Below are 26,940 nucleotides of genomic sequence, written 5' to 3'. Positions count from 1 at the left end.
CACAGTGTTAGAGGAACTGTTAACTAAAACTAAATGATGATGTGCATGTGAAACATTTTGGGACAGAGCAAATAGATATCTCTCTGCAGCTGTTTTGTCTGAGAGAAGAGCTCACTCACAGGTTGAAGGTCTGATTGATCTATTCCTGTTTGTGTGTGAGAAGGTACGCAGGCTAGGTGAACAGGAAAGACAAAGTCAGTTGTTTGTCTGTGCGCTTTTTTCCTGCCACTTCTACACATCCTTTTAACAAATGACTTTTCTGATCTAACGGCTGTAGAATCAGAAACTGCACACAGAGCAACAACAGCAAAATACGCAGACTATCTTGAAGAGCTTGAAGTTGTTAGAGCCGTTGGACATGTGAATCTGTTCGTGATCAGTGAATATCCCCTGCTCTCAAAGTAGGTCACCTAAAGCATGTCATTCTAGCAACATGTCTATGACGAAGTGTGTGTGTGTGTGTGTGTGTGTGTGTGTGTGTGTGTGTGTGTGTGTGTGCACGCGTGTGCGGAATGTAAAATTTAAGTTGATCAAACGTCAAGATTTGTTGTGCCATGTAAACACCAAAAAATGTTTCCCTACAGTTTTGGCCAACCAAATGAACATCTTACAATGTCTTACAAAGTCTTACAATATCATAAAATGAAATACATGGTTTTAAAATCCATCGCAGTTCATGTCTGACTGAAACCTGATGTTCATAGGCATCACGACAGGCTGATCCTGTCCCGTCGATGCTGTGCCAGGTCTGCAACAGAGCCATGTTCCTGCACGTGCTGCTGTTGTTGGTCTTTTCGGGAAGCTGAGTGGATTTCAGAATGGCCGACTGAGACATGGCCATTTCCTCCTTTTGGTTTCTTGCCTGGCATGTGTGGGGTCATTGCTAGGAATGCAGGATGGAATCTATCTATCTAATGGGAGCAGTTAACTTGCTTCTTCATTTACCAGAATGCAACCTGCTGCCACTGGTGCCAGTCAGGTGTGCCACCTACACACCAGTTCCCTTTTTCTCCATACTGTCCTAGTTTTATCATCTGGTCCGTTACGTTTCTCGTACCCATAACCAGAAGGTCAGGTTCGCTTTCTATGAAGCTGCAGGTTTGCCAGGTCTTACTAACTTCTGTCAGACTGGACAGACAGTGACCTAGCCTATAGTTCAACTATTTTAGTGATAGCTAGATGTAAAGACAGTTTAGTTAAAATGTTCATAGAAACATATCGGCTTTAACTAATAAAACAGAAAATATGTTGGCTTTCCAGTCAGCAGAAAAAACGGAGTGATAATTCATCACTCTGTAAATACAGAATGAAGCCAAAGCAGACTGTAGTCATCTCTCTACAAGTGTTAGTAACATAACGTCTAACACAGGGCACATGGTGTGTGTGACTCATTAGCAAAACAGGACAAATAATTAAACAAATCAAATAAACATTTAGAAGAAAACAAAAGCACTTTATTTAAGTCATCTTATAAACAATAGTAAAAACAGTGGTCACACATTAAAGAAGCCTGAGATCAATAATAACCTTATCCAACACATGTACACTATGTAGGCTTATTAACTGCCTTACACAGTTCATTAGTCACACCGCACGCAAAACTAGCACCATTGCATCCTCCGACATGCATCTCCTACAGCAGACCGAAAACACCAGTCATACGTAGAGGATTTACAGACAAAAGCCAAGCTCACCTTCGGTAATCAAGTATAACAACAATTCCTTCCTGCAGCACTAAAAAAAAGCTTGTATAAAGATTGTTTTGCCGTTTCAAAAAAGAGAGAAAAGAACAATAAAGTTATTTTTGTATGCACCATTTTATGTATACCGTTCGTAGAGGAAGAACTCATCTGATGTGATTTCCCCTCCACTGTCTACAGGGGCGTCTTTCTGTCCTGCTGGATGTTACCCTCCCGTTGTTCTGATTGCGAACCACAACCTTCTCCTTGAGTGTGTGTAGACCTCTTTACTCCACTGTCTTTTCCGCTGACTGACGGTTTCTTCACCTCTGTGCACATCGACTGGCCCTCAGCTTTGGACTCCGTCCTCACGCCGGCAGAGATTCCCGGTGCTCCGACCACGGCCTTCCCCGCTTTCATGCCCCGAGACATGGGGATGCGTGTGAGTCCGCATCGGAATGTCTGAGTCTCTGCAACAGGCTGCTGTTCACGGAAAAACAAGGGAAGTGAAGGTTTTTGAGGGAATATACTCGATCCTTTTCTTTTGCAGCAGAGCGTTCCCATACTTCAAGTTATGGGAACCAAATTACATTTATAAACACAGAGTAACAAACTCATGTTTTGTTTCCACAAAGACAACTTTATGCCACCTAGTAATGAGATGTGTGTCATATTTGGGATAGTAATATGGTCAATTTCTCACTTAATGTTTAAAACGAAACTTTTAGTTGCATTTCAAAGATGCACACAACATACCACAGAAAGAGTTGGCCGGGCCGGCGAGGTGTTGACCTGTGTGATGGTGATACTGCTCATGACTTTGCTTGCCGCTGCTTTACATGCTGTGCCTTGGCGTGGTGAGCGTAGGACTGTGCCCACGGAGAGTTCCCTGCTCTCGCCCGCCACATGTCTGAGTGCGACCGCCGAGCTGCTGTTCTCGCAGGCCTTTTTGAACGGCGGGCCCAAGTGATTGTGAATTTTATTGTCCTCGGTGGCGACGATGTTGCACTTTTTAATGGGCATGGGAACCACCCGTTTCTCAGGAGTCACTTTAAACACCGCCCTGTCTGTGATCATTTCCTGAGGCTCTGGGGAGCTGGAGGTATCTGAAAGTATGGAGGTGTTGACAGACATGAAGGACACGGGCGACGTACACCTGGCAGGCGGAGCGGTCTTGATGCTCTCTGGGGACTTTGTTCTTGAGACAGTTGTGATGGTCAGTGGAGATTTGGCTCTCTCTAGACTTCTTGGCTCTCTGGATCTCTCATTTGGCGAAACAACGGTGGAAGGAATGATCGGTATCTGTGGCTTCTGAGCACTTTGTGAGGGTGTTGCTACGGAACCATTAAAGATGTTGTCTGCAGGAGAGCCGCTGACCTGTAGGGTTGTTTTGCTACTCTGGCGGTCAGGAGTCACTCTAACGTGTAGCGGCTGACCTTGCTTCTGAGTCAATTTAATCTCAGAATGTACAGTCTCCCCATCTGAATTTGCCCTTTCTGGAGCACTCTGGACATGGCAGTCTTTCTTTCGTATCCAAGGAATCCAGGATTTCTTCAGACTAAGGTCACTAGCTGCAGCCGGAGGGTAGAGTTCGCGTACTGTGGGTCTCTCAGTCGACTTCTTGACGCTTCTCTGCCGAAGGCTTCTCATGATGTGGTTCTCTTCTTGCACAGATTTTTTGATGAACACAGCAGGTGTGTCGTCGTCATCATCGTCGGCTGCCGGACTTTGGGCTGCATCAGTCTGGACTCCCGTCGACGTCACAGGAACGTCCACCATCCTCCTCCCATTGCTGCTTGGTCTAAGGGCCCGGCTGTACCGTTTGGTCATCTCGAGTTCTTTGGTAAGGTCGAGAACCTCATTGCTCATGTTCTTCTTCTTGTCCTCCTCCTCCAGGAACTTTCGCTGCAGGACAGAATAGTCCACCTGCAGCTGGGAGAGCTGGTCCTCCTTGTTCATCAGCTCATGGATCTTCTCCTTGAGAGCTTGAACGTCTGCCTGCAGGTCTCGGTTTCTGGCCTCTTCTGACCTGCACCGCCGCCGTAACTCTGTCTCCTGACCAGCTGCCTCTCCCCTCTCCACCTCCTTGCTCGAGGCAATCTGACTCCTCATTTCCTCGACCTGTCTTGAGAGGGAATTTGCTTTTTCTTGCTCACATTTGAACCTCTTCTTCAGCACGTCGTACTCGTCCTCCGTCTTGATCAGATCTCCCTCAACCACCTCCAGCTGCTTGAGACGACTCCTCAACCTTTCGACTTCCACGCTCAGTTCTGTTGCTTCCTTTTCGTCCATTCTACTTGAATTTGAATGGGCATCCTCATCTTTGCAGAACGCCTTGATTGTAGATTCATTCCCTCCGTTCCTCGACTTCTCGTTTTTGTGTTTCCTTGTACGGCTCTTGGAACTCAAATCTCTACATTCCTCTTCCTCAGCCGGATGCCTGACCTTGAGCTCCTCCTTCTCTTTGATCAAGGTAGTTATTTTTCTCTCCATCTCCGATTTGAGTTTTAGGAACCTTTTGCTCTCGTCTATCAACCTCTCGGTAACCTCCGTGACCTTCTCCTGTTCTGCTTTAAACAATCCGTCCAGTTCTTCTCTCCTCTTTTCTTCAGACCTTACTCTTTCTGCCATGTTCTTGTGCTCGTTAACCATCATTACAGCGACAGACTTGAGCTTCGTCAGCTCCTCCTTCAGAACCAACTCTGCTTTCTCCAGTTTCAGCTCGGACGACTCCAGCTCTTTCATCCGGATTTTAACCATCACCAGCTCGTCTGCCAGTTCTTTCGTCACAGTCCGTTCCTTCTCCAGAGCGCCCTGTAGGTGGGCACATTCAGTCCTGCCCACACTGAAGGCTGCCTCCAGCCTCTCTAGCTCAGTCATTCTTTTCTGCAGATTGTCCACCTCCAGCTTGAGTTCCTTGCTGTGAATTCCCTCCGCCTGAAGCTTCTTCTTCAACTCCCGGCACTGGTTGTCAGCTTTGGCGATCTCCTCGTCTTTGCCCTCCATTTCCAAGACCCTCTTACGCAGGTTCTCCAGCTCTGCCATCAGGTTCGAGTTGCCACACTCCCCCTTGCTTATTTTGTCCCTCAGTTCCTGGAGCTCTTCGGCAGATTTGAGCAAAACGACGTTCTTCCTCTCCAGCTCCTCGACCGTCTGTGACAGAGTTCCCTGTTTCTGGCACAGCTGTCGATGCTGGGCCTCTTGGCTGGCAAGTTTAGCAGTCATCTCATCGTGCTCTCGGGCAAACTTGGAACTTCTAACCTCCAACTCCACCTCAAGTCTCAAGAGCTTCTGGCCATCCTCTTTCGATTTGCTCTCGGCTCCGCTCAGCTCCTGCTCCTTCTCCTGGAGCTGTTGGTGAAGTTCTTGGATTTTCTGGCTCTGCTGATCTATCTGCTCCAGGTGGAATTGCTGTTCGTCAACCAGCACGAGCGCAAACGTCTTCAGCTTGATCAGCTCCCTGCGGACCTTCTCCAGTCGTTTCGAATGTTCCTTTTCCTTCCGTATCTGGAAGGCTTTTTCCTGCTTCAGCAACAGTTTTAATCTGAAGAAAAACAACAGGTCAGAGATTCAGCATTTTTAATAATAGTAAACACTTACCAAAGGCATTTCTGTATGATATAGGTCATTGGGGTGGCAACCTGTTTGGGCAAAACTGTTTTTCCTAAAAGCAAGCATATTTTCTCAATAATTACTTATGCAACATATCTTAAACAGGATGATCAGCTGTTTGAAAATACACGAAGATGAAACTGGAGAAGACATTAAAATGTAGGACAGTAATAACAGAATTTGTTCATAGATAATTGTGGTTTGTGCTCAACAAGCTTCGTACACTTCAGTGAGCTGGAAAGCCTTGCTAACACACAGAGGGTTTGCCAGACAAAAGCACTTGTTTCCAGCCTTCCTGGAAATGTGTCCAAAAATCCACAATGCAAGTAAGTATTTTGACTAAGCAACCCAAACTTGGCCATGCTCTCTGGCTCTCACATCAGCACAGTCGTTCTGTGCTTCCAGTGAGATCAAACGCAAAATGTCAGTCTGGACGTACACTTTCTGTTTTATGCACAAAATAATGTTATGCAATGGCAGAAGTTTGGGGCAGACTATGTTAATGTATGTTTCAAACTGTGTGATGACATTTCTACACCTCAACACCTCCCTTTTTTCATATATGACTCAGCAAATCCAGTTAAAAAGCGAGGGGTCCACCCTTGTAATGGAAAACAGAATTCTTCTAACACAAAACAATCTCACAGATCTTTTCCCATGCTAATTTTGCTTTCACAAACCATACTGAATTAACTCAATGCATGGTCTGCGCTCAGACTCAACGATTTGAAATTTGCTGTTTGTAGCAAGATAAGGGGATACATAACATGCATGCCTGCAACTCCTGATCCTAACAAACCATAATCGAGACTTACCCTCCAGTTTAGGGGCTCTTACATTGCACCCATAGTCGTAATGTTTTTTGAACTTGGCATCACCACCACGACGGGTCGAGTTTGTTTAATGCTCCCCTAAAACCAGCCGGGCCCGATGATGTCATGCTGCCCATATACGGAACAGGTTTGCCAGGCTCTGTAGTGAGCGCTGATGGGGTGGGACTCCAGTCTGCTAAGTTCTGTATCATTCCATCGCTCAGTCTTTTTTCAGTCACGTTTATTATTCGCAGCTCTGCCATCCCAGCAGAACTGTGCCTTGTTCACAGCTCACCTGCTGCCAAATTTGTTTTGCCTACAAAATGATGCAAATTTGCAAGGGATCAGAGCCAGTGTAACTACATTATACCTCACAAGCTGTTTATTCTTGCTCGTCTTCAAAGACATCAGTCGCCACGAATGACAGTGATCTGAGACCTCGTGAGACCTCATGAGACCTCAGCGAGATTAAGAGTGACTACTACTCACTCTGCAACCCCATACCGAAGGATAAAGAAAACTAAGTGAAGTGATCCTCTAACCCACTCTATATATAGGAATCATGGCCACTGCTGTAAAAAACAAACAAAAAACCCAACGTAGTGTTAGGTGATGAGTAACAAAAATGAAGACTGACAGATTCTTGTGGAATGTGTTATAGTAACATACTGCACAGTTGCAAAGAAAATGCCAGGAAGAATAATGAGGAGTTTATGTTGAAAACTGCATTACAGTGTTGGCTTACAATATAAAAATGTTAAGTAATACATCATTTTACTGTGGGATTATAATTAAAAAATAAACTGTGGGCATACAAAAGAGTGATTGTGAGTGATTGTGATGCCTAGTGAGTTTTCAAACCTTTTCATTCTTCTTAATCTTTTCTTTCATCACACAGCATAAAAACCACATGTGAAAGAATCAATTTTTTTCTTTTTCCACCCACACGTTGACTGATGTGTGCAGAGTGATCGGCACAGCCACTTCCACACACATTTGTTGAGTAGCGTGTGCTTGGAAGGTTGGTGTCCCATCCTGGGGGAGGGGGCAAAAATGAAATGTGGTAGTGCTGTTGCTGATCCTGGATCAGCCATACCATCGGGTCACTGAGGGCATGTCACCTGGCTCATGACCCTGATACGACGTCCAAGAGCCCCGCCTTAATTCTCACAGGTCAAGCTTCTCAAATCTGAATCCCAATACCTACATTAACAATTGATATCTTATTTACTAAAAAAATTAAGTTTATATTTGGATATTACCTGAAGTCATTATACATTTCTGTGATTCCTAATATTAATCAGCCTAATATTAATGTTGCACTAAATATGTTCAGTCTGCGTTTGTGCTGAACATACTTGAACATATTTGAAATGTATATCTTAAATACAGTGGGGGAAAAAAAATAAAAAAACCTTTCACGCTTGAACATTTATCAGTTAAATGTCTTTTTAAAGCTTTGAAGTTCAGTGTAGCAGAAGAGGGTTGAAACTCCACAAGCCCAACATACAAGCCGCATTGGGGTGTTTCCCTATAGTGCTTTATGGTTTGCTGGATGAAGCTTGATAAGACTTCCTGACCAATAGGTCCTGGTTGACCCCAAATTACCCCTCGTCTCTCAATGTCTCCATGCCACGCTGCCCTCTCTGTGTTCAATATATCCATGGCAATGACCCTGATGCCTTGACCTCTGGATTGCCATAGGACTCCGCGATGCCTAGTCTCTTAACAACAGACTACTCCTCACAATGTCATTCAGTCAGCCTCCAAAACTGGGTACGGCTAAATGATAGCACAACAGTAAAGACATGACTCCTACTTTTAAATAAAGAATTTCTTAATAAAGGACACTTTTCATAATATGAGCATATTTCCTCTGGCTGCTTCGCTGCCAATTTTCCAACTTAGCATTATATGTAACTTTGACTTGGGCCCTTTTGAGAAGCCTGATGGTGGAATGACCTTCCGTTTGCTGTTCGGACAGCAGAGTCCCTTGCAGTTATCATTACGCTTATTGTCTATGATAGATCTTATGTATTTTGTACCTCTAGGCAGCAGCAGCAGTGATCCCTGTATTTCTACAATATTCTAGATCATTGTTATTTTGGATTCTAAACTACTGTACTAGGATATAGTCTATGAGTAAATGACAAAGCACTTTTGTAAATCGCTCTGGATAAGAGCGTCTGCTAAATGCTGTAAATGTAAATGACTGAAGCCTCACAGCTCACTTTAGTACATGTGTGTAGGTGCACAAGCTACAGCTCTGTCTGAGGGAGACCGTGAGCCTTGTCTGAGGGAGACCGTGAGCCTTGTCTGAGGGAGACCGTGAGCCTTGTCTGAGGGAGACCGTGAGCCTTGCCTTTCTCTCTCTTGCTCCAGAAGGTTGGTGAAGTCGTCACTCTTGTTCATGTAGTCCGCGTGTTTGCGCTTCTCCGTGTCCAGCTCATGCACGGTGCGCCGGTGGCACTTCTCGGCCAGCAGCAGCTGTTCGAGCATGCGCCGGTACGTCTCCCTGTGCTTGTACTGGAGCCTGTCCAACTGTGGGATACCAGCACAGTGACCAACAAGCTTTAAACCCTCCATACGGCAGCACCTCCCAACAACCAGGATCGATTCATAGAACACAAAGCATCAGGAGGACCCGGGAAGTGTCTGAGTTCGTGAATTACCTCTGCCATCGGTTTCTCGTACACGTTGTCACGGCGGATGTGGCCGTTGAGGAGTAGCCCGTCTCTCTGCAGTGCCTGCAGAGGCCTGGTGGGGCACGCAGAGCCGTACTGGGACTCCAGCACCTCGGGGCAGCCGAGCCGAGCCCTCAGCAGCCGGATAACGTCCTCCCGTGCCTGGGAAAGCGAACCGGAGAAGTGAGAATAGCACACATCACTGCTCAGGGCGGGTAAGCTTTGCGGTAATGAGGTGCTAACAGTCCTCCATCAGGCAGGCCAGCACTGAGCGAAACACTGCCTTGGTCTGGCGTCAGACCAGGCGACCATTTCCTCCAACCAGAGCGCGTCGTTACTCCCGCCAAAAAAAAAAGACCGTCAGTGAATTCAGCCGTCAAGAAAGTTAGAATGTGGCCCACCGAGCTCACAGAAATCAGTTTTTAAATATTTAATCTCTTAAGCTGCATATTAGCCCTGCGTAAGTGTAACCGCTCAGGAGCAGTTTGGTCGTTAAAATCATTGAAGATTTTTCACAGATGTGCTGAGGATTCGTTTCATGGTGTCGGAGTTTTGCAGACGGATCCGAGCCGATGGCCTCACCTGGATCTCACGCTCCATCACTCCCAGGAGCTGCAGAAGGTCGTCTTTCGACAGATCCTTCAGCCCTAGCGTTTGGTCATCTTTCTCTGTGCCCGACGTCTTCCTCTCTCCTTCCTGTTGAACGTTGGCCTTCTCTGTGGCGGGTAGCTTCACCTCCCTCGCCTCCGGTTCTCCGAGCTCACGTACGGCACGGGGCACCACGAGGACCCCGTCTGCCGGGTTGTCCATGCCATTGCTTTTGGACCTCATGCTGCCTCTAAACCACGACAGAAACGGCCTCCGTTTAGGTCACGACTGAAGGGAATTCAAGCTTCGATTATTACACTTACAGGACTGACAGTCACTTAGATATCATACCCTTATTTATCTCCACGTGCACTACAGTCTAGTGATCAAACTTAAGTACTGACAGGAGTCAGGACAGATGTGTACACAGAGGGAATATGTGCAGTTAGGTCGTCATAAAAAGACACACTGATAAAGGTAACTAATAATGCCTGTATGAACACTCAGACGCTTGCTAATACAGCCCACTTTAATACTTGGATGAATAAAGCTGGCTTCAGGAAGTGCTTGAGGTAATAGAGCATTTATCCCACTGCATTACACAGGAAAGAAATTCAATTATCCTTGCGTTTCTTTCAATAGAACACTTATGGCTCATAGTCTATTACCATCAAGCGTGCACTGCTGGTCTCCTGCGGGTTTACAAACCTCAGAGTCTCCAGTTACAAATTTCTCTCCACACTTTTGATGCATTTAAAAAATAAAGCAACATGACTTTGGCCAAGTGTCTTTTCTAATAACACTGAGGCACTGCATAATGTCATTCACTAATTAGCCTCCGGAAGGCTCGGAGTATAAGGGTCTCCAGTGAAATCCTGTAGCCCGTAACTATCATCTGACTCGCTGGGCTCACCTGCACAGACGAATCAAACAGAACTTCATCCGTTTCAGAAGTGTTGGGTTTTTGTCAGCTGGAAACAGCCCGGACCGTTTGTTAGCGGGAAAACTGAACCGTGGCCAGCTATTACTTAACTACCAGAACCAGTCAAAACAGACCGGTCAGAATGAACTGGTGAAGAAGGGGAAAAGGAACAGAATGATCGGCAAACGTAAGAGATGAGCGCATGTCTGAAGAACAAAAGCTTCTCTCTCTCACAGTCTCTAATCTCTACTGGTTCCAGAACCTGTTCCAGGTGCTGGCTGGCAGGCACAAGAACCAGACACTTCTGGGAGCTGCTGAAGGGCACGGGTTGCAGTGCACACATCCAGCCACCAGAGGTCCTCATCACCAGCATACTAAGCGTCCATGGCTGCCGACCACAGTCACCTGCATCGTGTCAGTACAATGCTGTGTAATGCTTTCAGTACTCTTTTTACGAAGTATTGTCAACATTCTCTGTGCTCTCTGCCTCGTTTGCTCCGTCTTTTGACTCCTCGCTCCATCTCTTCCGCTGCCTGTTGATATTTCTCGTGTCTGACCGTCGTTGGCTTGAAGTCCGAAGCTTGATGTCTTCACATTATATGTCCTTGAAATTTGGCACAGGCCGGGCAGATATGGCCGCTAAGATCTAGATGTTATTCAAAAACCAAAATGGAAGGATGCAATATTTTTCAGTGTATAATGCACACTAGCAGTCTGGTATCTATAGGTCTTGCTTAACTTGGCTTGGTTTCTACTCTTTGTTTCAAGCGTCAATTATCTCTGACCACCAAATGCAGGAGGTGAAATAAGCACTGCACACAAAAATACCACTTCAGAGGAGGTGCCAAGCGTCCCGCGGAGTCCGAGGGAACGCTGTGGTAATTCTCCGCTGTCGCTCTAAATTCTGCACTGAGGGCCACGGCTCTGTCTATTGTCCAGGGATAACTGGCTAGGACAAGCCCCAAAATACCAGTGGTGTTTCTATAAACCAGGTGTATTAAAAACCGGAACCAAGCACCAAGGTTAAGGCAGTGGGTGGACTCGCAAGCCTATGTTTAAGGGCGCCGTCATGCCCCGGTTTTGGTAGAATCTTTTTCAAGGCTCGCAGTTGTCCACACCATCCCGAGCCACCTTTCAGTTAAACTACACATGTATATGAGAACATAAAAGTTTCCTGTCCAGAAAACAGCCTGTGATGCAAGCAGCATATCCAGGAAACCACGGGACTCAAGTTTCAACAAAGTGTTGTGATTCTTTCACCCAACAGCATGGCGTAACCTCTGAAAGCAATCGAAATGATCTCCAGTATGAAAACCCACGACATCAAGTTATCGCTTTACTTCACAGCTGTACCTACAATCTACCTATTGTTTTTGTTGTTTGTACTGTTGGACTGATTGAAAGCTCTCATGTCCTCTGCCAGGTTTCCAGTGACCTCTTTCATGAATGTGTTGTTTTTAAAACAGCTCGGGTGGTGTCTGGAGTGTTTGCATAAGCAGTATTTCTAAGTACATTCAGAGTATAAATGAAATTTGAAGCACCCATGTAATACTTTGCCCTTTAGTCAAAAACTGGGTCACTTCTGAAAGACTCCACTAAAACGCTGACACACTATCAGGTACAGTCAGTCAGCTGGACCGGCTGACATCACAGGAAGCAGAGATGTTTACGACTTATAACGGACTGAAAAACGTAGGGCAGCCCATCTGGCACAGCGTTAAAGTGGGTGAAACCAGTAACACGATCAATCAGCGTAAAGTACTCCGAAGATCTACAAAACCTGGAAATCCTGTCTCATTCGCTCTGCTTGCTTTGTGGAGCGGAGGGCCAGCTGTTAACTCGTGTTATTTATAGCGTATCTCCCCCCCCACACCTGTGCTCGTGCGCAAGAGAATATCACTTTATTACTGATCAGTACGGGTCTCCTGCAGGTCCAGTGAAGCCAAGGGCGTTATTAAATGAGATCTCCGAGGAACAGTTGGTAGAAAAGTTAAAGGCATTGCTTTAGGTTTGTGTGCCAACTGGTGCAATTTTGCAACCCGTATGATTACTGGGTGAAAATGAAAACACAAATACAAGACAAGCTAATTTGCTTCCCTTGGTAAAACAAAAACTCTATTCCTAACTGTATTGTATATTATATACAGTATAGCTGTGGATAGATATACAGTCTATGTATTTTGTACACTGTAAACCTTTTAATGTACAGATGTAAAATTCACAGCTCAAACTAATAAACCAACATCAGTTGTTCTGCACCCCAGGTCGTGGTTGTTTTTGCTGCTTTTTAAAACCATGGTCATCTTTTCAAATAGTGTTTGTGTTGCTCAAGGGGTCCCTGCATACACAGCTGGCACTGCTCTGGATTCCAGACTGGGCTGGTGAAGTCAGCTCTCCAAGATAACTAAAAGTCCCGGCCGGTTTCATCAGCTGTCTGCAGTCCACATTCCAATGCTGCCATCGAAGAAATGCAAGATTCTGGCAGACTTGTCGCATGGTGACCTTAACGTGTCTAAATAAGGGCTCGGCCCACGACCAACAGCACGGTTCTGGCAAGCGGCGAGGCGTGACGTCCGCGGCTACAGTCGGGTCACTCTTGTAGCTCGGTTGTGCCGCGAGACACTTCTCGTTCCGATTCTGGAGAAACAACTTCAAAACGAGGCGGCGAATGACAAAGACCCTGCACTTTTGGGGGATCAAAACCAGGTTCGCGTGGTGGCGATTTACACATTTCCATTCCAAGGTCCAATTTTGTTAATGTCTAACAGCTAATAATGCTTACATGTCATAAGCCAATATACATTTTTATAGCTCTTAAGAATTCATTCACATTCAAAATCAACAACGAAAATCTATGACCAGCTGGGACTGGGTCCAGTGTCTATTACTGTATAAAGTGTGTCTATTTTTAATCATACATCCGTGACTCTTACGTTGAAATGTCTGCTGCAGTCACAATAAGAGTCTTCATAATGGGTTTCACACTGTAGCATCATCCTCAGAGTTTGTGCCTTCTTTACGTAGGCACAGAGACTGTCTCTCATCAATCACCTACAAACCATTTTACTAATAAAGGTGCCTACAAAACGTTTTACTAATAAAAGCATGCCACGCTAGAATTCCAGTTTTGCTTGTGCCTTCAGTCACACCTATAACTGCTGCTTTACACTGATAACACGAAAATAAAACAACAACAAGAAGTCAGTTTGCAGGTTTTACTGTGCATCTATTTAACCATCTACATGTCTTAATATTCCGTAAATTATATTATAATCCTTCACTCAGCAGTGTGTGCCAGGAAGGTAACGCGACACTCCGTGACTCTCAGCCCTGTCTGTTGCCCTACATTACAGTCCAACTTCCTTAAACTCCTGAGAAAGCAGAATGGAGTATGTCACTGGTAAACCAAAACCCAACTGCTCGAGTGTCTCCTGTTATGTGACATCATCGCCACTTTAAAAGGAACGTTTGGAGAAGTTGGAGTTCGGAAAAGAAGCAAAGATACAATTTTAATAGCAGCTGCAAATGACACTGGAGCAAAGGCAAGGAGGTCAGGCACCTACAAACGCCTTCAGGTCATCGAGATCTGTCGAACTTCAGCAAGCCACGGGCAAGACGCCGACGGCTACAAAGCACGCGCAGCTCGGTTTGAAACGCCCAAGGTCTGATCAAAGATCGTTCACTTCCTGACGAGAAGAAGCGAACATAATTTTTGTTGTGGTGGTGGAAAATTAGGAAGGCAGCTTAAAAAAAAAAAGGACAGACAGGATGTGCACATGGAGATATTTACTTGGCACTTCATCCGTGACAGACGGAAAGCCAGTTCTGTGTGTTATTACACTCTGGAGCTGCAATAGTAGCTCATGGGTATTCAACACTGAGATTTTTTTTTTTTTTTTTTAAATGAACACCATTAAATGACCGAAGATGCTGAATTCAGATAATTATAGTGAAAACAAACCCAAATCTACTAAGCGTGTGGTTCATACTTTGTAAATGGTTCGGCTAAAACCACCTCTGCTTCTACACAAGGGTGCAAGTCACAGGACCATCAGGCCCCAGAGCGGTTAAATACCTGAAAAATTCATTTAAATACCGTCGATCCTGACCAAACACAACGGCCTGGCATCCATGCCTGTGTGTGCACCCCGGAGAGACACCGTGGTCAGTTCGCTCTAAGAAAGCGGGAGAAGGAAAACATGAAGAGGAAAAAAAAAGAAATTGCTAGCGTCTCTGTACCTCCCTTTAGGGGGTTAACAGACACTATAACAGCTCAGTCAACATGAAAAACTTCCTCGTTGTCATTTTCTTGGCAGAGAAGGAAAGTCTTTTGTTTCCTGTCAGGCAACAGGGAACAAAGGTCACCTGGGTGCCTGAATATTGTACAGGAAACTGACTGAAAAATTAGTTTGATGCAAAAAAATAAATACATTTTTAAAAAATCTGACAAACTCCTGCGATTGGTGGTTGTGTTTTTCCTTTAACAGCTGCCAGCCATGCTGATGTTTTAGCATGTATACAGTGCTGAGATGATTACAGGCCCTATGGCCCTTTCTGTCAGCTGAAACAGCAAAAGGACCCGTGACAGTTTAACTCTCAGTGCCATTTACACCAACCAGCATTTGACAGAAAGCACATTACAACGGTTTTGCATGTCTCTTGAAAGTGTAAGGAGCTTCACATGAAGCACGCGTGTCTCAAACAACTGTTGCTGGGGTAAGATGAGTCCTAGGGGAGGTGGGATTGTGCGATCTCTGGCAGCCCCACCATGCCCCTTTAGACAGCCACACTCCTCAGAGAACCTCCCCACCCCCTCCCCTGGATACAGTGTCAAAGGGGTAACAGTTTTACAGTCCAGTCTACTGATCCCAAAGACAGTGAGTCACAGCAACTGGTGCAACCACCAACATCAGGGGGAAAACACATCACTAAGCGAATCAGGGGTTTGGGCAAATGAATCACTAAGTGAATCAGGGGTTTGGGCAAATGAATCACTAAGTGAATCAGGGGTTTGGGCAAATGAATCACTAAGTGAATCAGGGGTTTGGGCAAATGAATCACTAAGTGAATCAGGGGTTTGGGGCAAGCAAATGTGCCTTAATTTGCACAGTATGCCCTTTTTTGTAGAAATTTAAATATTAGCACATCACTGAAACCAGAGATTCCCATGTACATTCAAAACTGTTATGTTCTCCGTGGGAGAACATGGTTGGATATTTCTTAAGGTTACCTTTCCTGTTGTTTTAACGCTGTCATATTCCCAAGCCAGAACAGGGCGACGATGTAATAGCTAGCTATATTTTTTAATCAGCCCTCGTGCTGAAAGATTCCTAGACATGATGTATAAACTCAGTCACTGGTGTTAAAATATCGTAAAAGTAAGGATAAAAAACTAAATGGGAAAAATTAAACTTTCATCTTCAAGTATGCCTTCTTTCCACAAATGTCTTGTCTCGTGCACTTACCTTTATGTATGTTGTATATTTGCACATCGGAGTTTGGAGAAACGCAATCTGGTTCAGCTGTGCACTACCTGTTGTATAGTCTGAATGACAAAGCTGACTTTGAACTTTGAAATGCACTGAATACATTTAGTATACATCTCTCATATATTCTATGACAAGGAATTCATAAAATATTTAAAATATAATAAAATAAGACCGAATTGTATTAAACATTCATCAGCACTCCATCCATTACCGATCAATATTACATGGTCAGCACCGTAACATGCTGTAGCTGGACATTGAAAAGCTACACAGCCTGTGTGCCTCCTTCAATAAATGAGGACACGCACAGAGCACGGTTTGACACACTTACCCACAATGCTCCCAGACCCTCAAGTGAGGCCAATCCTTTGATAGAGGTATGGTCCTCTCCTCATTAGCATTCCATGAGTGCAGCCTGCCAACACCGAGGTGCTGACGCGCACCCTCTCTAGTCCACGGAGCAAAGTCACAAAGGTAATACAACGCCACACGAGAATCAGGTGTCTGTGCTTTCTCTCACTCTCCCTCACTCTCTAGCCATGACGTAAAGAGGCAGCAGAGGGGGTGCTGGACAACCCCTGATCCACGTCTGTGAGGAAGACTGTAAAAGAGGAAGACTGTAAAAGAGAGAGAGAGAGAAAGCAGCTGCAGAGAATGGCCAAAAGGCAGAGGAGGTGTGTCCTTCACGACAACCTTTAACTCTTTTCCAGCAACAGAGATTCTTCAGCTTTGGCTGGAGGTCGGGACTGCAGCACGGTGCATGCCCACTCCACAACTTTTTCCCGTACACTGAGCAGCTCACGGGCTGCTTCGCTTGCCGAGCTATTTTTACCCGCTACTCCCTCGGACACGACAGCTGGGCCCTCCCTATGCCCGTAAAGATGAGCAAGACGGGATCAATCACAGGCAATTACTTTGCAGACAAAAGTTCTCGACTTCTGTGCGATTTTTAAAAATGCACCATAACTTCCAACAACACGAACCCTGTAACCCCGTAGTCATTGCTGGCTTGAATACTGGCGTTAAGCCTTCACCCGGCTGTTTATATCTGCCATGCTGGAAAGAACAACAGTCCCTCCCGCAATGTGCCCACTCCCTGTTGGTTTCCTGAGTTTCATCCCCGCACCCATCAAAACATCCCTTACCCCACACACTTTCACTTTTCACATACTTCCAAAAGCCTTTATAATCTCTAGTCTGTGAATTGCTCCATCGTGACCACCAACACAAGCCTCCTAACACGGTTTCACTCAAGCATTGCCCAGTGTGTCATCTTATTTCACTTTAGTGGACCATGCAAATAACCCACGAGTGTTCAACATTTACTGCCTTTGCACGAGACATGTGAACGAACGACGTGCAAGTACCGGAACACAAGCCAACGGAAATTCTGTATATTTTATATACCGTGTCATTATCGTGTGGTAATTTTTATCTCCATAAGGGAGAGTGCTTACTAAGTCTGTGCTGAATTTGTAAGATTCAGATCATCCTGAAATCTAAATAAAGTTTATTTAAATCTACTTTCACAAACATTTTCCACGTGCTTCTTGTGAGGCCTGATAGAGTAGATAGTTAAAGACTATCTAGAAATGTATACTTTATTTCTCCATATACATGTATCCGTAACTTCCAGACTACATTCCCAAAAACATATGACGAGCCGTTAAAAAATCTAAATATATGCGAGGTTCTGTGTGCAGGCTTAGATGAACACGAGCTTTGTGGTCTTACCAACTGCCTCCTATATCAGAGCTTCGAATCAATGTATGAAAGAAAGGAAAGCAGCGGTAAGTATTTAATAACTGAATAATAACTAGACAGCGCAGTACAAATATAGGAGAGAAAACCCCATAGCTCGTGCTATAGCACGAGACGGAGCTCGAGCACCTGCACGCGCTTACACCAGAGGCGCCCCCGAGCGGCAGAAGTTAAATGTGACATCGGCGGTTCCCGGAAATTACAGTGATCTGATAAAAGAATGTACGGGGCGTGATATGTCAAACCGCCATAACCACCGGAGAGATTAATCTAATACTTGTGTCTCAAATACTGTTTGTATTTTGTTTTTTTCCTGTCTACACCCTTCTTTGGTTAGTGGGCAAACTTCGCAGAGGTGTAAAATGAAATGTTAGTATGTTGTATACTAATTTGTAGTACTGCAAATTGTTTTTTTGTGCCCTGACTGTAGCCAGGAAACGGAAAGACATCAAACAATGTTATCGTAACAGCTGCTTAATCACAGCTCTTATTAATAACTGCAACTTAGATCGACAATACACGTTTCCAAAGTCTTGAACTCACCTCGAAATAATAATAAAAAAGCTGGCACTAAATCGCTGATTGGCTGAATACAATACGCAATCGGGTGACGGTTCGCGTCGCTGATTGGCTGAACGCGGTACCCAATCGGGCGACTGTACGCGTCGCCGTGCTGTCGTGGGCGGCAGCCAGCGCGTAACAGTGGCGTTGGACCGCGTGAAGATGACATATGCCTCCGCGCTCCTTTCGTCGCTGTTTTTATTGTCGATACGCCGCGCGTTGGCGGTGGAGGTCTCGCTGTGGAACATAGACCTCGAGGTGGTGAGTATCCCCGTGCGCGCTATGGAGTGTTGACTACGCACCCGCTGTTTGTCTGTCTGCCCGTGACAGGTAGCTGAGCCATGCGCGAGCACGGCATCATCCAGCTGCGTGCGTTGTCCCCCTGATGACGTACTACTTCTAAAACTTTTATTTTTTTGAAAGTGTGTTTTGTGGATTATTTCCGCCTCCGATGACGCACGGACCGCTGCCACACAACGTGTGTTTGCGCTCCCTCGGATCTGTTGGTTTGTTTTTGTTTTGTTTTTGTTTTGTTTGAAAGCCGAGTAATCAGGCGTCGTTGTGGCGTCATCGCGTGTGGCGGTTCACGCGAGGTTGGTCGTGCGCCCGTTGCGTCCTATGCTGTCTTACACCTGATTTAGCGTGTCAATATTGATCCCTTCAGCAGAACAGCTTATTTATTAATAACGAAACTAGGCGGCGTCCAGGTTTCTGAAGACCTCTCACCGAGGACAGCAGGCCGTGCAACACACGCCAGCTTCCCCAGAGCTGCTGTGTGGTGGAAGACTATACAGCGATGCTGGGTTAGTTCAGGACTCGCTCAGCTCTAGATCCTGACAGCTAGGTGCACAGACGGCTCCTTTCCCTCGTGCATGGCAGGCTGGCGTTCATTTTAAAAAAATTCCGTCTCTTCTGTAATCACGTAATTCACTTATTGATGCAACTGCTGCTACGATTCTGCAATCTACACATCACATACCTGCTTTATTTACTGCTGGTGACTGTTTGGAGATTAGCAAATCTCCACAGGCCCATAAGCGTTGTGGTTGCCTTCAGTGACTGCACACACAGTCAGTATTAGAATTGTTTAGGACTTTAAAACAGTTCTACTTACTTTTGGCATATAGAACATTTTAAAAAGACTTTGTCAGACATGGTTATTAAAACTGGTTGAAGTAATAAAGATGTTATATAAACAAAAGCAGTTCAAGAGAATTGTTAAAATTCATTGACATGTATCTATTTTCAGCAAAAAGATGCCATTTTTCATAAGACCTTGTATGCCAACACCACAATCTACATGAAATGTGAGTTCTTGATACGTTTTTTTGGAAATAATCTCTGAAAAGTTTTTTTTTTTTTTTATTAAAAAAAGAATAATCCTGATGTTTTAAAAGCTGATTTAGATGTAAATCTACACACTTGAACCTGCTTAGTCTAAGCACATCAGTAAAACTGATTCATATAAAATAATCTGGAATCTGTTCAGAAATGATGTGCTCCTGGTGGCATTTTTATCTCAGACAGTCTACCGTGAGAAATAAGCCTGTGCCTTTAAAAGTATCAACCTTAAAAATTAACTTCTCTATGGCCTTAAATTGATCATTTTGTTATTCCATTTCCTATTCCAACGGAGCCCTGCGTTTTGTGTGCTTGAAACAGTGCATTGTGGGTAATTGCAGTCTTTTTTTTGGCGTGCCTACAGTCCAGGGAAATGAGGCAGCGTGTGAAGAAAAGAAACTGGCCTTTAATGTTAGTTGGTACCTGCGCTCCTCCATCTGCTATAATGAAGTGTTCAACACCCCCGTGAGTACTGAGCGCGTCTCCCACTCTGCTCCTGTAAAATTAGACCTCTGCTGTCCTAGCCATGTTGGGTATGGGGATATATGTGTGCAACCCCACACGTAGTGGCAGATAGAGCGTTCAGGTGTATTTGCCCATGGGGGGGGGGGGTGGTAAATTGCTTTTGTCATTCAGTTCATAATTGATATAGGATAATGCTACAGTAAAAATAAAATCATGGCCATTGTTATTACAGTGACCTCTCTGAAGAGTTTGTGGGGTTCTCTTAGCCTCTGCACACACTTAAGAACAGACATCCTTTCCAGCTGTGGACTTTGTGGTTTCTTAAACTTAATATGTTAGATATTCACGTTGAAGAGCAAAATGCTGAACGATAATGTCGCACTAAAGGATTTCACACGTTTGCTAGAAGGCAATGGTAGGTACTTTGGCTGGGTATTGATGACACCATCTCAGATAGGAAGGGGGTAGCTAAGCAAATGTTTGAGAACTGGGTGTGGAGCTCTTTTGAGGACGGGTTACCTTTCGTCAATCTGTTAAAGGCAAAAGTCAATATTTACATTTGTCTGATGCTTTTATCCAAACCGACTTGGTTATGACCAGAGCAATTGAGGGTTAAGGGTCTTGCTCAGGGCCCAACAATGGCAACTTAGCAGTGGTGGGGCTTCAACTGGCAACCTTCTGATTACTAGTCCAGTACCTTAACCACTGAGCTACCCCCCAAGTTTTTTTAAAATTGCAAGTCACAGATGTGAGTCCTGACTTCCTGCTGGTGGATTTGACCCCGTACACCCTTTTCCAACGCGTCTCTTCTTCTGTGAGTAGGACAGCACTGCACTGAACATGTTTGGATGGGACCACATGATGAAGGGGAACTGGACTGGTCTCTTCAGCCAGGGATATATCTACTTCGAGAACTGCTCCTCTCTCTTCAGACCCAAGGTCAGAGGTGGACACGTTTGGCGGAGGGACTGCCACGCTCATTTGACGAGCCTGAAACTCCAACCTACAAGAAAGTGCTTAGATCCATATGTTTTTATGAAACCGTTGATCCTAAAAGATACCTCAGGCCACCCTCAGAGTAAAACTGCAATACTGCTGCTATATTACTGTTATTGCTATTATTAGTAGCGGTGCCATTATTAGATTCGAATGATGTTGGTATCAGGTACCAGTGTTAATTTTAGGATTCACGAAGTCAGAAATGTGAAGGCTAATAATTCTCATTTGGTGATTTATTTATTTTTTGGGAGTTTTGCCACTCTGCACAAGAACTTTGTTGTGGAAACGTGAGCTGTTATCACACCTGTTCACCTGTAGATGCTAGAGAGTGTGTAGAGTTGCTTCGTATTTTGTGGGTCTTTGTATAGTTGCTGTGTAGTGTCTAAAAAGATGCACTGTACACTTTTTAGTGTGATAATGTAGATGGAAATGGAGATTTCCAGTTTAAAGAGAGTAACTCTGCTATGTCATGAAGAGATTTAAAATGATTCTTATGCAGTGCAGGCATAATAGCGTCTCCAATCGCCCTGTATGGTCTTCTGCCTTGGCAAAGTGAGCCTGTGTTAAATTAATCATTGTCTAACTGCCAATATTTTTGGCATATTTCAAAAAAAATTTTTTTTTAATACTTGTACCTCTCAGAAAGCCAGGTTTCTGTCTCTCCTTTTGCTGTAAAGGTGATGAAACGCAGACATTTCTCCCATAGCTTTTTTACCAATTTTTAGCAAGTGTGCCAATACTTCTGGCAGCCACTGTATTGGGAAACCTGTTCTAAAGGTTTTTTTTAAAATTTTTTTTATTTGATTTGTTTTGCAGGTTTATTATAAGGAATTTCAGCCATTTCTAATGCTCAAAAATGAAGTAAGTTCCCCAGAAATCTTCAATGTTAAAGATTTTGTTAATTTCACATAGCTACAAGCTAAACGTATTTACAGTGTAGGAACCTGATTTCTTGTTTTTTGTATGAATTGACATTAGCACTGGAAGGAAAGCTATTGTGCACTGTCCTAACCAGCTTTAAAATGTCTGTTAATAGGGGGACAAGGTTACAAACCAAACAGCACATGTTCTCAAGGATACACCGGTGAGAAGGTTTTAATGTCATCTTCACATTTCAGCCCCATCAGTGTAAAATGTAACTGCTACTTTTGCTAATCTGTGAATTAAAAACATTAAGAAATCATGAGCCATACTAAAGCTTTAGCCATTAAAAGTGTTGGTTGAGGTAATCAATAGGCTTTGATCAGGCCAAGAAAATTGATTATTCGTGCTGAATGTTGGTGTGTAATATCGGTTTTGGAGACGTTTGTCAGAATGTGTTTTGTCCTACTCCGTTCAGGATATCGGTGCAGTTGCCAGGTCATGGGTGGACAGTCCCTACATGTTTATTGTGAAGGTCCAAGAGGATCATCGTCCTGTTGCCAGTAGAGAGCGCCGAGAGAAGCAGGAGGGGGATGTGACCCATGAGTCACAGGTCCCGTTTAAATTTACAAGTAGGACACGTTTGGCTTTCGAGCAGCCTTATGTTTTTTAAAAAATGTTCTTCTGCGGTGGCTTCTTATGGTCTGCTAAGCCTGTCTGTATGTCTGTGTTTGCAGTGACGGTAGAAATGAAGGGCCCACGCGAGTACTCCTCCCCTGCAGACTGGCCACTAATGATGGTGTGTACGGGTCATCTCGAAACACGAATGCTCTTTCTGAAGGCTATTGGTACCACGGTGCTACAGTGTTCGAAATTCCAGAGATTTAAATGGGCACCATGGCAATGAGCCCACCCCAGTAGCAGCTCTGAAGTCAGCCTGTTTCCCACAGTTCTTCATGGCCATGTGCATCGTGTACGTGCTGTTCGGAGCACTGTGGCTCCTCTGGATGGCTTTGTACTGGCGCGACCTGCTCCGCATCCAGTTCTGGATCGGCGCTGTGATTGTCCTGGGCATGTTGGAAAAGGCCGTCTTCTACTCCGAGTACCAGAGCATCAGATACCAGGGAGAACACAGTTAGTCGCCTGACTGGCATTTTCTGATACAATGCCGGGCACAGTTAGACGCCTGACTGGCATTTTCTGCCCTTTGGGTTTATGGTGGTAGTTGGATTTCAGTGGAGGATTAAGATGAAATTAAAGGTGCAGACCTTCTTGATTTCAGACCAGAGTGCTGTTATCTTCGCCGAGCTGCTGTCTGCGCTGAAGAGATCCCTGGCTCGAATCCTTGTAATCATAGTCAGTCTGGGCTACGGCATTGTCAAGTGAGTACTGCCGTCTCGTTAGCGACCCGTCTCGTTAGTCACCGAGTCCATGCCGTCATGGCGACGGCCTGCAACAGACTGCCCAGTTTGGTCTGAGGATCTCAAACATATCACCCCAAAGCTTTTTTTTTTTTGGGCCACTGTAATATATTGTTTTTTTTCCAGCTAGACTGGTAGACTTTAATGCTTCCTGAAAGTGGTCAGTTTACATTTCAGTGAGTAGATCGGGACCTAAGGTGTGCTTGTTTCCTGGCTGTTCTGGAAGTTTCTCTGTGTGACTTTGTGCCAGGCCCAGGCTGGGCACAACGGTACCCCGGCTGGTGGCAGTAGGTCTCCTCTATCTCCTCTTCTCCGCCGTGGAGGGCATCCTTCGGGTCACAGGGGTGAGAACTTTCACGATTGAAAACATTTTTTCTTCCCATAAATAAAATGTGTTGGTTTCTTGTAGAACTCAAAACACTGCCTCTGTGTGTGTTTCTTTTGTGCAGGGTTTCTATGGCACAGTGGCTCTGGTCGCTAATCTGAGTCTGTCTCTTATTGATTCCTGTGTCATGTGGTGGATATCCTTTTGAGGAGGCAGACGTCTGTCATACTTCAACCAAATACTGTCATGGAGTAATATTGATAATATTGGCTTTTTCCAGGAACAATGATGTGTGTTCTTGTGTGCACTTATGTGTAGAAATGTGAAGACATGCTTAGTGAGAATGGGAAATATTTTTTTCTTTTGTCTTCTAATCAGCTTTAGGTGTTCTTGGAGAGATGTGTGTTTTGAATGCTAACATGCTGTCATATTGACCAATTGACATCGAACAATGTGAGTGTAAGACTACTTTTATCAGAAAGGTTGACTGCTAGCCGTCCATCTCGGCAGTCCATGGTGGTTTATTTTGAATGATGCGGTCGTTCAAGGTTGTTTTTACTGTTATTTCACATCTATTTTTAAATGTTACTTCAGGAGAAACAGTGATACTAGTATAACAATGAAATGATGAACAACACAGTGACTTTTAATTGGGATGTTAGTCAGTTTTGAATACGGCCTCCGTTTTGTGGTTTGACCCGTCGTTTCACACACTCCCCCCCCCCCCCCCCCCACTACAAAAGTCGACCTGTCCTGCTCCTTAACCAGCGCACATCTTCATCAGCCTGTCTCACACAACGCGGCTCCTCAAGCTTCGCCGGAACGTGGTGAAGCTCTCGTTGTACCAACACTTCACCAACACCCTCATCTTCTCGGTGCTGGGTAAGACCGGCGCCCGCCTCCACGAGGCAGAGAGCTTAAGCGCGCGTGCAACGTGCGCAGGGCCCCACGCTAACGTTCTGCTCTGTGTCTGTAACCCGCACAGCATCCATCATATTCATCATATGGACAACCAGACAGTTCAAGCTGGTGGACTGCCAGTCGGTGAGTAGGATGCTGGTAAGCTTGGCGCTGCCATGAGGTTCTCGGGGCCCCGTGGTCATGGGGATGTGGTGTTCTTGGCTTGTCAGGGCTGGAGGGACCTGTGGGTGGACGACGCTTTCTGGAGACTTCTCTTCTCCGCCATCCTCTTGGCCATCATGGTGCTGCTACGGCCCTCCATCAACAGTCAGAGGTCAGAATCACTCGGGACACGCCAGACACGGAGCGCGCTGGCGGCGTGACACCTTCTGAAACAACTGTGACCCCTGCTGCTGTTGGAACTAGTTCAGAAATATAAATAATAGAAAATACCAAATCTAAATGGTTCCTTCAGGCTCCTCCTTAAGTGGTAGAGGTACTTTGACAGCCATGTCTTCTAGTATCTAATGTTGCTGACCTCTCCCTCTGCTTGTATGTGTATTTGGATGAACGTGTGGAAAAGGAGAAATGAAGGAATTTTCTTTGTTTTAGATTTTCACATTCGCCACTCCTCGATGAAGACGACGAGGAAGATGAGGCAAAGGAGCCAATGATTAATGAGGCTTTTGGTAAATTGGACGTGCTTTATAGATCTTTATGTAAAATGGAAATAGCATATAGATCATTGTCTGCCCATAGGAACAAATGTTATTCTGTGAACATAATTGAAGCTTTTAGCTTCTTTATATAAATAAAAGTTACACCCAAAATGTAATGTAAAAAAAAACACTTAATTGTAAAACAATTTGAAAGTGTGTTTGGAAAGTAGGTATGCCATTTAGAAATTGCAGACTAACCAGTACAGATAAGTTTTAAATGAGGGACGCTAAGGAGGTAACAAGGCTTGTCTTTCTTCAGAGGGCATGAAGGTAAGAGGGGCGAAGTCTGAGATGAACAGCAGCAAAGAGGTGAGCGTGAGGCACACCTGAGTAGCTCATCATCTGCATCCTACCTCGGCATTGTACTCGCTTCTTAAGTTTGTGTGCACAAGTGTTTGGAAATCGTTTGGGGTGACAGAGAGGTTGATTTTTTTTTTTTTTTGCATTTTATTTTCCCCAGACATCATAAATGCATCATTTGGCTCTAAATATCTTTTTTCCCCCTCAATTTTCAGCACATAACAATAAAAGCAAACAAATCAATGTTCTTACACAGACATAACGTACGACACATGAAACTAACTTTATTAATGCCAGTAAACCCTGGTGTTCTGCAGAACTCTCAAGATGAAGAACTGAAGTGGGTGGAAGAGAACATCCCCACAACTGTAGTGGACGTGTGAGTACAAGTCCACCAGGAATGTTCTGACATCCAGTGAAAAATGTCCTGTAGCCTGTGATGACAAAGACGCACGTGTGTAGGTTTAGTTTCTGCGGTGTGGTTTTGCACACTTATGGAAGTGGCTGCTTTTGTTATTGTGCACCTAATCCTGCAACTTCCCTTTCTCACAGAGCTTTGCCCATGGTGTTGGATGACGAGGAGGTAAAGTGACTCGTTCTTTGTCCCGTGTCTCATGAGAAGGGTCACATTTTTATCCACCACCAGTGTCACGACAGACTTGCTGTCTTGTATTTATCTGCCCCCTTCTCTCCCTGCCAGGAACTTATCAAAACCAAGATGGAGAGATCCAAAATGGAGTAGGCTGAGAGATGAAGCAGCTTGATTGTTATTTCACTGGCGCAGACAGGGACTTGTGAAATTGTCATAAATAATTCCACGAAACCCATGTCTGAAAGCAAAGCAAATATTTTTGTTTATGTAAGCACGTCCAATTTTTGGGGGGCCTGCGGCAAACTGTGGAAACGAGTCTTGGGTGTGGAGTAAAATTCCAAACAAAGGTTTTCTGTTTCTTTACTGTTCTGAAGTTTACAGGCTTTTCACTTATTCTGTTGCTGGGAAATATTGGGATTCAAGTTGTGTGGCATACTAGTCTAGCCAAGGAACGGCTGCCTTCACTCAGACGATTACTGAGGACTCGTCAGCCTTTTCAAATATACTGGCAATGCACCCTGTACAATACTGGCCAGGGTTACTTTATTTTTTGCCAAAATTGTACAACTTAGTCAGAGCTTGCCTTTCTTTTTGAGATTCAGGTCGTGTGAAATAAGAGTATGTTTATCAATTTTGCGTGTGGTTTCTGTTTTAAGGGTAATTTGTTTTAATAATTATAAGTTTTGTTTTTGGGTAAAAGCATTTTGTGTGCATCACTTACGTTTTTATATTTTATTGAGTCTTTGTGGGTTTTTGTTTTTTGACTCTCCTCTGGAGATGTAACTGAATAATATTAAAGGATATTTTGTCTTTTATCGTAGTACTTTTGTGCAATCTTTTATGTTGGCAGTGGGAAATGCAGTATTACGGACAGTGTTAAGATACTGTAATAAGAGCATGAAAATGGAA

The 26,940-nt window shown here is 44.6% G+C and overlaps 2 protein-coding genes across 9 annotated transcripts; one reads left to right on the top strand and one right to left on the bottom strand.

The window, feature by feature from the left end:
* Positions 1–1,458: 1,458 nt before the first annotated feature.
* Positions 1,459–16,668, bottom strand: LOC113567543 (filamin-A-interacting protein 1). Of its 6 annotated transcripts, none has more exons than XM_026995587.2 (7): positions 16,118–16,668; positions 14,373–14,472; positions 9,370–9,625; positions 8,776–8,949; positions 8,466–8,644; positions 2,436–5,223; positions 1,459–2,162 (listed from the first exon to the last, which is right to left on the bottom strand). In XM_026995587.2, the coding sequence occupies exons 3-7, from the start codon at positions 9,616–9,618 to the stop codon at positions 1,875–1,877; spliced, it is 3,678 nt and encodes a 1,225-aa protein (XP_026851388.2). In that variant the 5' UTR covers positions 9,619–9,625; positions 14,373–14,472; positions 16,118–16,668; the 3' UTR covers positions 1,459–1,874. The 6 variants fall into 6 exon arrangements, with proteins under 6 accessions (XP_026851388.2, XP_035388966.1, XP_035388967.1 ...); XM_035533073.1 differs by lacking the exon at positions 16,118–16,668 and adding an exon at positions 15,528–15,822; XM_035533074.1 differs by lacking the exon at positions 16,118–16,668 and adding an exon at positions 15,763–15,791.
* Positions 16,669–18,223: 1,555 nt separating this feature from the next.
* LOC113567540 (transmembrane protein 87A) lies at positions 18,224–26,846 on the top strand. 3 transcript variants are annotated; one of them, XR_003409468.2, is made up of 20 exons: positions 18,224–18,369; positions 19,358–19,415; positions 19,814–19,914; positions 20,737–20,853; positions 21,730–21,774; positions 21,950–21,997; positions 22,253–22,406; positions 22,512–22,573; positions 22,725–22,908; positions 23,057–23,156; positions 23,446–23,539; positions 23,645–23,716; positions 24,294–24,402; positions 24,506–24,564; positions 24,651–24,754; positions 25,033–25,109; positions 25,399–25,448; positions 25,757–25,897; positions 25,992–26,022; positions 26,140–26,846. XR_003409468.2 is itself a non-coding variant. In XM_026995577.2 (20 exons), exons 1-20 carry the CDS (start codon positions 18,271–18,273, stop codon positions 26,179–26,181), a joined length of 1,668 nt encoding a protein of 555 aa, XP_026851378.1. In that variant the 5' UTR covers positions 18,224–18,270; the 3' UTR covers positions 26,182–26,846. The 3 variants fall into 3 exon arrangements, 2 of the variants coding, with proteins under 2 accessions (XP_026851378.1, XP_026851379.1); XM_026995577.2 differs by having other exon boundaries at positions 25,757–25,818; XM_026995578.2 differs by lacking the exon at positions 18,224–18,369 and adding an exon at positions 18,424–18,911 and having other exon boundaries at positions 25,757–25,818.
* The last annotated feature ends 94 nt before the right edge of the window (positions 26,847–26,940 follow it).

Source organism: Electrophorus electricus, chromosome 13 (assembly GCF_013358815.1).
Source record: "Electrophorus electricus isolate fEleEle1 chromosome 13, fEleEle1.pri, whole genome shotgun sequence".
NCBI lineage: Eukaryota > Metazoa > Chordata > Actinopteri > Gymnotiformes > Gymnotidae > Electrophorus > Electrophorus electricus.
The sequence above is the reverse complement of the archived record's forward strand: the minus strand, read 5'-3'. Positions and strand labels throughout refer to the sequence as shown.